Consider the following 13602-nt stretch of genomic DNA (forward strand, 5'->3'; position numbering starts at 1 on the left):
TTTATTATTTATTTTTTCAATCTTTATTTATTCTTTCTTTATTCATTCACAACAACTATATTTTTCAATGAGAAGTGTTACATTTTCTCACAATACTTTCACAACAAAATTTTATGTAGAAAGTTGTTACTAGTTTTAATTTGAACCCACTACTGAAATTATTTTTTTACTCACCAATATTAGCTAATAACAATATGTTATTTAAAATTAATTGTAAAAATGTTGTGGTAGTATTTCTCAATTGTGATTTCTTATTCTTTATATTATTTTTCCTTTCTATCATCCATACGTTTATACATTTTTTTTTCTCCTCCACACACGTATACCCACTCTTATCTCTATCCTCTCTTCTTAGAGCATTCCCATCAGGTGTTCAATAAATATGCCATTTTGACACAATAAAAAACCTACTTTATTATTTTAACACTCCATTTTACAATTTACTGTTCATCATATCTTCTATTTTTCATTTCTATACACTAAAATAATATTTTAAATATTTTAAAAAAGCCATCAATATAAAAAAAATACAAAATAAAAACCCATCACCATACACAAACACAAGCACAGAACTGTAACAAACCCACCATCATACACAAGCATAGCCTGCCACCACCACTCACAGGTACAACTCGCGACCACCACCCAGTACTACTTCAAAAAAAAAAATCTCCAAAATTGACATAAAACTCTTTAAAAAAAAAATTTGAAGAGATGAATCAACTCCATTTATGCAACCCAAATCACATGGAATCAACCCAACTCCACCACCACCCACAATCACACGGAATCCACAACCCAAAAAAAAAAACTGCCCAAACCCACCACTATACACAAGCATAGCCCGCCACCACCACCCACAACCATAGGTACAACCCGCCACCACCAACAACAATCCACCGACTGCCACCACCACCCAATACTATAAAAAAATCCCCAAAATCATCACAAAACTCTAAAAAAAAAATGAAGAGATTAATCAACTCCATTTATACAACCCAAATCACATGGAATAAACCCAACTCCACCACCACCCACAATCACATGGAATCCACAACAAAAAAAAAAAAAAAAACATTGAAACTTACATGACACTAGTTGACCTCATCGATGAGGCTAAACTCCACAGCGATGGCCGATCTCAATGGCAACGATCTAGGTGGAGAAAAAAGAAGAGAGAGAGAGAGTGATAAGAAAAAAAAAAAAAAAAAAGAGACAGAGAGGAGTAGAGAAAGTGACAGAAAAAAGGAAAAAAAAAAAAGAAGAAGAAGAAGGGAGCTCCCTTCTTCTTCTTCTTTATTTTGGAGAAGAAAGAAGAAAAAAAGGAAGAGAAAGTGATAGAGATGAAAGGAGTAGTGGAGAAAGAAAGAAGAGAAAGAAAGAGAGAAGAAAGAAAGTCATAAAGGAAGAGAGAGAAAATGAATAAATTTTTTTTAGCATTTTCATCCTACCGTTCCAAAGATGGAATGGTACTGTTCATGTGTGCCAAATATTATAACATTTGAAACATCTCATGAGAGGGTTGTTTTGGTGTTTGGTGTGCCAAATGCCAAATATTTGGCATTTGACGCACCTAATGGGAATGCTTTTATTTTCTTTTTCTACTTGATTCCAAAACACATTCTCTCTCTCTCCTTGATTCTAGAACATTCTCTTGCTCTCTCTGTGATAAAAAAACAAAGAAAGAGGTAGAGCGAGAAAGAACAAGTGAGAGATCTTACTTGCTCCACCATTGATCAAAGGACATAGGCTGGCGGAGAATCGATGTTCACTGTGCCAAACTGCGCCTTCCTCTTTGCTACCACTTGTCTTCCTCCCCAACGCAGCCCAAATGGTGGCTTCTATCTTTTTTTTTTTTTTTTTTGTTATGATTTGATTAATTTTAAGATTGTGTTTTTGAGTTTGTATTTTGATTATGCTTGAGTTTAGAAATGTTTGAGAGAAATGATTGTTGTGTTTGCAGCCGTTGTGAATGTTGTATAAAATCTGATTCAACTTTGTTGTTATAATAATAAATAGATTTTTGTTTTGTGTTTTGATTATTTGAGACGATTGAGTCTCTAAGAGAGAAGCAAAGAAACTAAAACAAAGAGATGAGAGGAGAGAGAAAGGATTTTTTTATTGAGTTGTATAATTTTTTAAAGTAAAAAAATCATTTAGAGTTGCTACAGTGTTCTCTAGATCAAGAGAACTAGAGTAGCAACTTCAAAAAAAATAATTGGAAAAGTTTTGCTTTTAGAGAAGTTGTTGAAATGAGTTTTTGGTGTGTTTATTCTTCGTAATTGGTTTTAGAGAACTGGAGATGCTCTAAAAACCCTGGTCAACCTAAAAAAATTTCAAAATCTGGGTTGCTAGTTGCCCAAAAAAAGAACCATACAATACCATAATTTCATCATCTTCATACTAGAGATTTCAATTATTTCTTAAGGTCCATTGAATGCAAATATGGATTCAAGTGCCACTTTTTTATTTGATATATCGGTATATTATTATTATAATCGCTTTTGTTAAGAGCATCTCCGATTGTCTAACTAAACCCAAATTTTTTTTTGAAAGTAACTAAACCCAAAATTCTCTCTACAGAGAGTGAAACCATAAATTATTCATCATTGCTCCAACAGTCTCTCTATATCTCATTTTTTTTTCTTTTCTTGTAAACAATAACTCATCGAGTAAGGCTTCTGTTCAGTGAAAATTTTCACTGGACACGTCCGAATTCGAACACGTGTCCAAGAGTGGACACGTGTCCACCATCCAACGTGTCCAGTGGAAACTTTCCCTGGACACAAGCCACACCCTAACTCATCAGGCCTGATGAGTTGCTGTAAAGTGTAGATTAGGAAAAGAATTTATCTCATTAAAAAATTCTAGAGCTGGTTATTATATTAATTTTTTCTCATTCTTTCTTCATTTCTTTTTCCCACACCCTCGGTTTCTTCTCACAGAGCAAAGGAAAGGAGACAAAACACAGCTCAACCAACAAAATCAAAAAAAACTTGAATAAAAGAAAGAGTTTAGAGCCTGTTTGGTTGTGTTATTTAAACCGTAGTTTTAAAAATGGGACTGGACCGACCAGTTCAATCGGTTCTCTAACTTAGCTACAAAATTGCTTTAAAAAAAAAAATTACCAAGCCAGCATCGCCTACCACCTCAAGAAAAATGAGTAGATTGGAACTTGGATCTAATGTCTTTGATTGAGATATTTGTGCAAAGCTTTCAAGTTTCAAGATGAGAGATACAGAGAAAAATAGAAAAAAAAAAAAAAGTTTTGAGGGAAGAAAAAGAAGGCTGTGAAAACTTGGGTCTTAGTACCGTACTTGCACTTGTGAAAACCAACCCATAGAACCATCGAAAAACTCAGAAGGCAAGTATCAATGAAAGGCATAAAAGGCCATCTATTAAAGCAAGAGCGTTCTCGTCATGAAATATAGCATTTAACATCTTAAAAAATTATTTTATTTATTTTAACAAGTCACTTTACAATACATTCAACATCAAAGGTTTTATTATTTTACCATTTAATTTAAATATATTTTTTCAATCTTTATTCATTTAAATCAATAATTACATCCATTGTTGCTACAATGACTCATTAAACAAACAATTTTTTTTTTTAACAGCTTGCTATTGTGAGCTGCTATGTTGCTAGATGTCAAAATTAATAACATCTAACACCTTTGGTGCTTTTTTTTTTTTTTTTTTTTTTTAAATTTTGATGTTAAATTATAGCATTTATAACATTTGACACCTTTGCTAAGAATGATCAGTTGGCACTTGGGAATTGGGTTGGGTACTTTGGGAGATGTACAACCACACATGTTAGCCAAGTGTTTCATTTTTTATTTTTAGTGTGTACCGTACGTTTGTGTTACTTCTATTTTTTGCTGAATAACTTTGTGTTAATAACTTAATTTTGATTAACAAAGGAATACAAATACATAACATAGTTTTTAAACAATAAAAGAATGATTTGTATTTTAACATTTAGGCTACTATCATCTAATTAAACACCCTTTTATTTAGAATAGATCTTTAAAGTACAATTAAATTACTTATTCTTAATACCGTTATTAAAAAAATGACACATAATACAAAAAAATACAAAACATTGCTATTATTTTTGTAATATTAATTTTGATTATTTATACTTTCTTTCCCTTTCCCATCTAATATAAGATATGAAACTCATTTATAATTTTTTTTTATGTTTGGATATATTTGATGAGTTAATATCTATTTTATAATTTAAAGTAATTAATTAAATTATTTATGACATCATTGATTCGACTATTGGGGGTTAGACCAAAAAACCAAGAACCACCACCTTTTCTAGTTTTGTCACCGTTCCGGTTTTTAAAACCATGATTTAAACAACAGTTTTCGTTGTTTAAACAATACAACACATATATCCACAACACTTTTTCACTCACATGTATTTTCATAACACTTAAACAGTGTTATTAAAACAACATTATCAAACGGGACCTTTAACATGTCGAATCACAAAACACAATGTTTCTCTTAAAACTAATGTAATAATAATAATAATAATAATAATAATAATAATAATAATAATAATAATAATAATAATAATAATTGTAAGGACCAAAAATCATACACAAGCCTAACAATTATAGTCTTTAATAATTCAAGGCCCAAAACAATGAATTTGTAGAGAGGGTATCAACAACAAAGTTTATGGCGTTCCGATCCCCCTTCCCTTTTACTCTCCTCTCTTATTTATACTTCTTGCCCTTACTATCTCAGCCATACATCTCTCATCTACTCAACCTCATTTACTGACACTTGTTTATTCCCTTATAGTCGGTAATGGAGAAAAGCTTTGGCTCTGTGCCTTGTACTGTTCAGGTCATTTCCACATTAATGCAACGGATAAAGTTGGTACTCCTTATTCAATGCGGCCAGAAAGCTTGGTGCAGAACATTCATAGTTATCTACCCCAATCCAGATATTTGCAATATACCCCATACATCACCAATCTATCTTTCATACTTTTCCGGACCATCCCACTTCATCCTCGGGCCCTTGACTTTTATTCTCCTTTATTCCTTACGCTTCCCAATATGTCTTTGGGTCTTTAGATCTTCGGGTCCTCGGGTCCTCACAATAGCCCCTTAAAACTTGAGCTACTAACCAAAAATTAATAGCCAAGTTTTAACTCCTCGGATACACCTCTTACGTGCATTTTGCTTTCACACGTACAGACATCTTTTCGCTGCCTGTGACACGCTCCTGACGCCTCGTAGTCCACAATGGATCATTTATGGTGTCAGGCGGTTCCTTATCTCCTCACGTTCTACGGCTGGATTAACATCATACGGTTCAGATTGCGATCTCAATTATGAGCGGGAAAATTACCGCCCCTTTTTTTTTACCCCTATAAAAGCAAACCTTGGGGTTGGCTGAGGTTCATTTTGGCGGTTTGAAGGATTAAAGGAAAAAGGACCTCCCGAGGAGCAGTTTTAAGCATTCTTCAGAAATGTGTCAGCTCTCCTATTGCTTCTCCTTGATTGTTTATTTTTTCTCTTTCTATCGTAAAGTTTAATGGGTAGATATGTTAAACTAGTGAAAACAGATGAGGCAAAGGCCGCTTTTAAGGCCCAATATAGGATTCCTGACGATGTAGATATTCAATATTGTGAGGAAGGAGATTGGCTAGTTGTACCCCGGCCACCTGAGTCAGTTCTAATTCCCATGATCGCTTTTATCGAAGGCGGAATGGAAATCCCCATGGGTAGAGTGACCCGGGATTTTCTTATAAATTATAGACTTACCCCAGCCCAGTGTTCTCCCAATGTCCTTAGGATCCTAGGATGTGCAGATGCCCTAAATCGTAAAATAGGGACTAACTTAACCTGGCATGATGTAAACTGGGTGTACAATTGCCAAAAAGGGGAAAAAACCAAATACTACATGAAGTGTAAGGTCCTAACCGTTAGGTTGATCTCCTGCTTGCCTAACTCAAGTAAAGGGATGGACGAGGATTACCTCATCATCTTAGGGAATTGGCATGACGGATTACACTACCCTACCCAAGATGGGGTGCCAGGTAGGGTTCCCGAGGACCGACGTGATACTTAGAAATATCAATTGTCTTCTTTTATAACCTAATATTGATTAACTCTTCTTAACAGTTTTTATCCCTTATTGCAGATGACTACCACACCGCTCCAAACAAATCCTCTGTGAACCGTCAGGATCTGAACAGAATTCTTCGGTCGAAAATATTTTTGCATAGGGACGGTCAACTTAGAGCAGCCCACGTCATTCTCGGCTACACCCCTTCCACCAAACATTTTCAAAGTCCAAAAAACGTAATCCGGGCCAGGGATCTTCGTTTAGCTCGAATTGACGTTGCAGTGCCTGGCTTCTTACTACTGACGCCCCCTCCAGTAGGAACACAGGACGCACAACTCTCCGCCCCTCTCGCAGCTAGACTACTTTACTCCCAAGAGCAATTCACTGATCTTGCGGACGAGGAAAAAACTTCAACTTCCGAACCGAGTCGCCCTGAGGTGACGGATAAGGACTTTGAAGTTTTTTATTGTGAAGACGCCCCTCACGACTCACAACTTCCTTCAACAAGCAACATGGGCTTCCAAGAGAAAGAACCCGATCTCCTGGCTTTGCTACAAGCCCATGCTGGAAGTTCTTCTCCTGCTGTGACCGTACCTCCATGTCCCATCACCCCAACAGTTACACGTACCCCCCCCCCCCCCCCGGAGGCCGTGGACAAGAAAAGGAAAAGAGGTCAAGGTGGCAAAAACATCATAGAGATCAAAGAGGGAAAGAACCCCGACCTCCCTTTAAAGGATACTAGGGCGGGAAAAAATCACTCCAAAAAGCCCGCCCATACTGGATCTTCCAAGGAAACCAGTGGTGATCAATCAAGAAAAGTATCTGTTTGGTGCCCCAGCTTTACCTTAAGCTCAGGCAGCCCCGTACTTGATGATGCCAATCTAAGAGACCTAAAAAAAGGGAGCTCAAGTTTGGTGGCCGAGTGTTTGGAAAAGGCCCTATGCCTTCCCGAGGACATGGCTGAGTTGCGGTCTTTCCGCAAAAGAGAAGTCTTCCTGTCCTTAAAACAAGACTTGGCTAAGGTATCTTTCACAATTCTGTATCATCTAATTTTTATTACTATTGAAAGCGTTACTCATATGACTTTCGTAATTGATGTACATTATAGGCTGTCCAGGCTTCGTTCATGGTTGAGGAATGAGTGGATCATTCCTTGGACTTAGCCAGAAAAGCTGCGAACAACGCCGAAATCGCTGTGAGGGCTCAGAACGAAGTAGAACAGAATCTAAAGGAAACCCTCATTTGACTAGCCGAAGTGGAAAAGACTCATAAAAACGCAGAATTTGCTTTGCAAAGCTATAAGTCACAGGCAAATATTGCCCTTGAAGCCCCAAAACAAGCCTAAAACAGACTAGCTCTCACTATGGTGGAGCTTAAACAGGTGCAGAAGGAATTAGCATCTAAGGAGCAGGAGAAGGCTGATGCTGAGCAAGCAACATATGATGCTGGTATGAAGAAAGCTGCTGACAGCCTCACAGCTCAACTTAAAGGTGTCGCCCGTGCATTCTGTCTAGAAGTTTGTGGTCGGGCCTTAGACGCTGCCGGAGTATCCATCAAATCTGAGCTTCGAAACCCCGACAGCGTTTATTACCCTTCTGCCTTACAGCTGGCACCTGCTCCTCCCAAACCAGTTCCATTCCTCCCTCCTCTACAACCACTCTGGATCCAGAACCTTCCTCCGTTCACTCTAAGGGCAAAGAAATAGCCGAGAACCATTCTCCCAACACCGAATTAGTGAACGAAGAAAATGAAGCTGATACAAAGGAGGTGGGTTAGACAAAAAAGAAGAAGAAAGAGAAAGAAGCAGAGAAGAAGAACACTAAAGAGAAACAAACAAACACTTGACATATGAGCTCAAGAGTTTGTTAAAATTTGTTTTAGAATTTGATATTGTTGCTTTTCTTTTTTGTTGTTGCTTTTTGTTTGTTTGTTAAATTGACTTTAAGGAAATAATAGTAGTGCCAATGGTGCATATTGTTTATTGTCAACATATCGCGATGTTCAAATGTTAAATTCTTGTTTTTGCTCACTGCCGATTACAACTCCTTACTGCTAAAATAATAACTTCTCATATACACATAACACAACACGATCATCAACTTTGCAACGCAAGCCAGAATAATACCTATGGTACACCTTTTTGTTACCTTGACACTTGGAATTCCTTACGTATAGTGTTAATTTCTCCTAATCCTACGGCCCGAGAAGCCGGCTAAGGACTAAGCTTGACAATTTTTTTTTTAAACAATGTTAATTTTTCTTAAACTTGTGACTCGAGGAGTCGAACAAGAACTAAGATTAATTTAACACTTAGCTTTTCCTTAAGGCATTAATTTTTCTTAGACTTGTGGCCCGAGGAGCCGGACAAGAGATAAGATTAGTTTAACACTTGGGTTTTCCTTAAGGTGTTAATTTTTCTTAGACTTGTGGCCTAAGGAGCCGGACAAGAGCTAAGATCAGTTTAACACTTGGATTTTCCTTATGGTGTTAATTTTTCTTAGACTTGTGGCCCGAGGAGCCAGACAAGAGCTAAGATCAGTTTATCACTTGGATTTTTCTTAGGGTGTTAATTTTTCTTAGACTTGTGGCCCAAGGAGCCGGAAAAGAGCTAAGATTAGTTTAACACTTGGGTATAAGTTATTTCAATAAAGAAACACAGACTAATAAAACAAAACAGGCCTACAACTTATACAAAAGAAGGCTCTTCCTTTAATAGTAATAACGTCGTAAGTTGCTTACATTCAAGGGGCGACGAACTATTTTTCCATCTAAATCTTTTAAACGATAGGCCCCCACACCTGCTACAGACATAATTTTATATGGTCCTTCCTAATTAGGCCCTAACTTACCCCAGGCTGGATTTTTTTGTTGTCCCCACCACTTTTCTCAAAACCAAATCTTTTGGCACTAAAGGTCTCGGCTTCACCCCTTTATCATACGTTTGCTTGAGTTTCTGTTGGTAGCTGCCCATCTTCACATTGGCTACTTCTCTTCTTTCTTCAATAGTATTCAAACTATCGCATAGTATGTCATGATTGCTCTCAACATTATACTAATCAGATCTCAAGGTGGGAAAGCCTGACTCCAACGGGATTACTGCATCCATTCCATATGTCATTAAAAAGGGTGTCTCGCTCGTTGACCTTCGGGGGGTAGTACGATAAGTCCACAACACATGAGGCAATTCCTCTACCCATCTTTCCTTAGCATCGTCTAATCGCTTCTTTAACCCCGCCAAAATGACCTTGTTTGTAGCCTCAACTTGACCATTTCCTTGAGGGTAGGCCGGTGTTGAGTATCCATTCCTTATTCCCAGATCCCCACAATACCTACGAAAAGCCTTGCTGTCAAACTGAAGTCCATTGTCGGAAATCAGAGTATGCGGGACTCCAAAGTGAGTTACAATATTCTTCCAAATAAACTTCTTAGCATCTGCATCCCTGATGTTAGCTAATGGTTCGGCTTCCACCCACTTAGTAAAATAATCCATACCGACAAGGAGCCACCTTCTATTACCAGTTGCCCGAGGAAAAGGTCCGACGATATCCAAGCCCCACTTAGCAAAAGGTCATGGACTAGATAATGGATTTAAGACTCCCCCTGGTTGATGAATGTTTGGTGCAAACCTTTGACATTGGTCACACCTTCTAGCATACTCTTGGGAGGCCTTTTGCATATTTAGCTACCAATACCCTTGAGTCATGGCCCTGTGGGCTAATGATCTTCCCCCAGTATGACTTCCACATATTCTTTCATGCAACTCTTCCAATAAAGGCTCAACAGCTTTAGGATGCACGCAGAGCAGATATGGCCTCGAGTAGGAACGTTTATACAACTTATGCTCTTTAGAAAGCCAGTAATGGGGGGCACTTTTCCGTACCTTCTCTACTTCCACTTTGTCCTCGGGTAACATACCATGTTTTAAGAAGGTCACAATCGGATCCATCCAGCTCGGACCAACGTGAATGCTGTGAACCCCAACTGTCGGGATGCCAGTAACACTAGAAGTCATAAAATCCTCTACCATCACCGTCCGTAGTAACTTCGAGCCCAAGGATGTGGCTAACATGGCCAACGAATTGGCATGAGCATTCTGCCCTCTTGGAATTTGTCTTACTTTAAAACTTTTAAACGTGCCTAACACCCTTTTGACTCGGTCGAGATATTTTTTCATTCTTTCATCTCTTGCCTCAAATTTCTTGTTAACTTGTTCGACAACTAATCTGGAATCACAATAGAGTTCAACTATTTCTCCTCCCAGATGCCTAACCATTTGAGCGCCTGCTAAGAGAGCTTCATACTCGGCCTTATTATCAGTGGCTACAAACCCTAGCCGTAATGACTTTTCCACGACTAATTTCTCAGGGGTGATCAACACAATTCCAATCCCTGCTCCTTTTCGGTTAGATACCCCATTCATATAAACTTCCCAAAGAAGGTCACTCCCAGGCCCAATAGACATCATGGCTAGCATAACATCTTCCTGCCTGATGCCACCCTCCGTAAATTCAGCTACGAAATCGGCAAGAACCTGTCCTTTAATAGCTGTCCGGTGCATATACTTAACATCATAAGCTCCCAGCTTGGTTCCCCATTTAGCCACGCGACCAGTGTAATCTAACTTCCTCATGAGAGCTTGCAAAGGTAATTGGGTAAGTAACACTATTGTATGGGCTTGAAAATAATGGGGAAGCTTCCTTGTTGCATGTACAATGGCTAGAAGAGCCTTTTCCAAAGGTAAATATCGCCTCTCGGCCTCTTGCAAAGATTTACTAATGTAATACACCGGTTTTGAATTTCATCATCATTCCGTACTAGGACAAGACTTACAGCATAATCTGTAACTGCCAAATAGGCATACAACACCTCTTCCTTCTCCGGCCGTGATAGTATTGGCAGATTCGCCAAATATTGCTTCAAATCCTCAAAAGCCAAATTACACTCATCCGTCCATTGAAAATGTCTCCATTTATGCAAAAGGTGATAAAAAGGTCGACACCTATCCACAGATCGCGAGATAAACCGATTTAATGCCGCAAACATACCAGTCAACTTCTGTACCTCCTTAGGATTTCGAGGAGGATGCAATCCCAAGATAGCCGATCTGGTCAGGATTAACTTCAATTTCCCGGTGCGTTATCATATACCCAAGAAACTTTCCCGAACTTACTCCAAAAGAACACTTTGAAGCATTCAAACACAATTTATACCTCCTAAGGACTGAGAAGGTTTCTTGCAAGTCCCTCAAATGGTCCCCTACTCTCTTACTTTTAATTACCATGTCATCAATATATGCTTCTATATTACGCCTCAACTGCAATTCAAACATTCTAGTCACCATTCTTTGATAAGTGGAGCCTGCATTCTTAAGACCAAAAGACATTACTCGATAATTGTAATTGCCATTAGGAGCGCAAAAAGCTGTCTTCTCCTGATCACTCAATGATAGAGGTATCTGATGATAACCTTGAAAAGCATCTAGGAAACTCATCCGAGGATACCCAACAGTTGCATCCACCAATTGATCAATTATCGGAATAGGAAAAGGGTCCTTTGGACATACCTTATTCAAATAAGTGAAATCGACACAAACTCTCCACTTTTCGTTCTTCTTTTTAACTACAACAGTGTTAGCAAGCCACTTAGGATAAAAGATTTCCTTGATTGCCCCAGCTTGCTTTAACTTATTAACCTCCTCTTTTACTACCTCGGCATGCTCTTGGGACGTACGCCGAGGAGGCTGCTTATGGAGCACTGCGTCGGGACTAACATTCAAATGGTGACAAATGAACTCTGGATCAATTCCCGGGACATCATAGGTCGTCCATGCAAAAACATCAATGTTATCCTTTAAGAACTTAACCAATTCCTCCTTTTTCGATACTGGTAATTGGGATCTCACCTGAAAGTATCTCTCATTCCCCTCTCCTATAAATATCTTGTCCAGTTCTTCAACGAAACCTCCATCCACATCGATACCCATCCCTCGAGCAGGTTTCTTTAATTGCTATAAAGCTTTCAGAGTCACCCCTGTTGCTGAACCTTGTCCTGTTCTAACACTTGCAGACATCAGACACTGCCTGGCTACCGATTAACTGCCATGTAATACTCCCACCCTTCCTTGGATATGATATTTCACCATTACATGCAAAGTTGAAGAAATTGCCCCTATTGCATGGAGCCAGGGCCTAGCCAAAATGGCCATGTAAGGTGAATACGCCCTGACTACTATGAAGTTGACCTAGACTTCTGCATCCTCAGCCTGTACAGGCAGCCTAATCATTCCTCGCAGAATCACCAGTTTCCCATCAAAGCCTATTAACGGAGAATCATTCATCTCCAAATCCTCATCTTTCAACTTTAAACCATTAAACAATTCGAGATACATAATTTTAGCTCCACTGACATCATCCACCAAGACTCATTTCACGTCATATCCCCTGATACGAATAGTTACTATTAATGCATCATTATGGGGTTGACATGTTCCCTCCTTATCTTCCTCAGAAAAACCCAACACTGGCGTTGTCGAGAACCTTATTCTTTTGGCTAGTTGATTGCTTCCCTCCATGACTTCAATCCCAAAACTACTATGCATGGACATGATCCGAGAAGGATCCTCGGCTCCTCTTCTCGGCTACGCCAAAATGACGTTAATGATGCCTAATGCTGGCCGAGGAATATTTCCACGATACATTTGCATACCTTGATGTCCAACTTGCCCATCTGACCTAGACAAGAAATGATTGAGCTTTCCCGCCTTGGCTAATTGGTTCAAATGGTCACGCAACGTTCGACACTCTTCTGTGGTATGTCCCTTGTCTTGATGGTAATGACAATGCAGATTTTGATTCCTCAAAGATGCATCTCCACTCATCTTGTTAGGTTGTCTAAAGTATGGTTCGTCTCGTATTTTCTCCAATATTTGATGTATAGGTTCCTTGAACAGTGAATTAAGAAAAGGAGTTCCAGCTGGCAATAGAAGACTTGGAAAATCTTGCCTAGGCCGACTACCTTGATACCCCATTCCCCGAAGTTCTTTCTTCTCCGGATATAGCTTTGCTTTACCTTTGCTTTGAATCTGGTCCTCCTCAACCTGTTTATACTTATCTATACGATCTATAAGCTGGCGCATGTCTCAGCTGCCTTCATTGTCAAGGACTTCCTCAATCCGTGCTCTGTAGGGAGCCCCACCTTAAAAGTTCTTACAACCACATTTTCAACATCTCCATCAATTTCATTGTACATTTCCCAATACCGATCGGAATAAGTTTTGAGCTTTTCTCCTTCCCTCATTGTCATAGATAATAATGCATCCAAGGTTTTTGGGACCTTACTACATGTTATGAACCGAGCCCCGAATGCCCTCGTCAACTCTTCAAAGGACTTTAGGGAACCTTCCGCCAAAGCATCAAACCATCGCATGACCACTGGGTCCAAAGTGGAAGGAAAAACTTTACACATCAATGCTTCATTATTCGAATAAACTGTCATCTTTTGATT

General features: G+C 38.8%; 1 protein-coding gene across 1 annotated transcript; it reads right to left on the reverse strand.

Annotated features, from left to right (window-relative positions):
• Positions 1–9781: 9781 nt before the first annotated feature.
• LOC142638497 (uncharacterized) lies at positions 9782–10729 on the reverse strand. Its single transcript, XM_075812525.1, has one exon. It carries the CDS (start codon positions 10727–10729, stop codon positions 9782–9784), a length of 948 nt encoding a protein of 315 aa, XP_075668640.1.
• Positions 10730–13602: the final 2873 nt, after the last annotated feature.

The sequence above is a fragment of the Castanea sativa genome, chromosome 6, assembly GCF_040712315.1.
Source record: "Castanea sativa cultivar Marrone di Chiusa Pesio chromosome 6, ASM4071231v1".
Taxonomy (NCBI): Eukaryota; Viridiplantae; Streptophyta; class Magnoliopsida; order Fagales; family Fagaceae; genus Castanea; species Castanea sativa.

What these genes read in the sequence shown, in the direction of transcription:
- LOC142638497 (XM_075812525.1), bottom strand. Translation starts at nt 10,729, where the DNA reads ATGAGGAAGTTAGATTACACTGGTCGCGTGGCTAAATGGGGAACCAAG.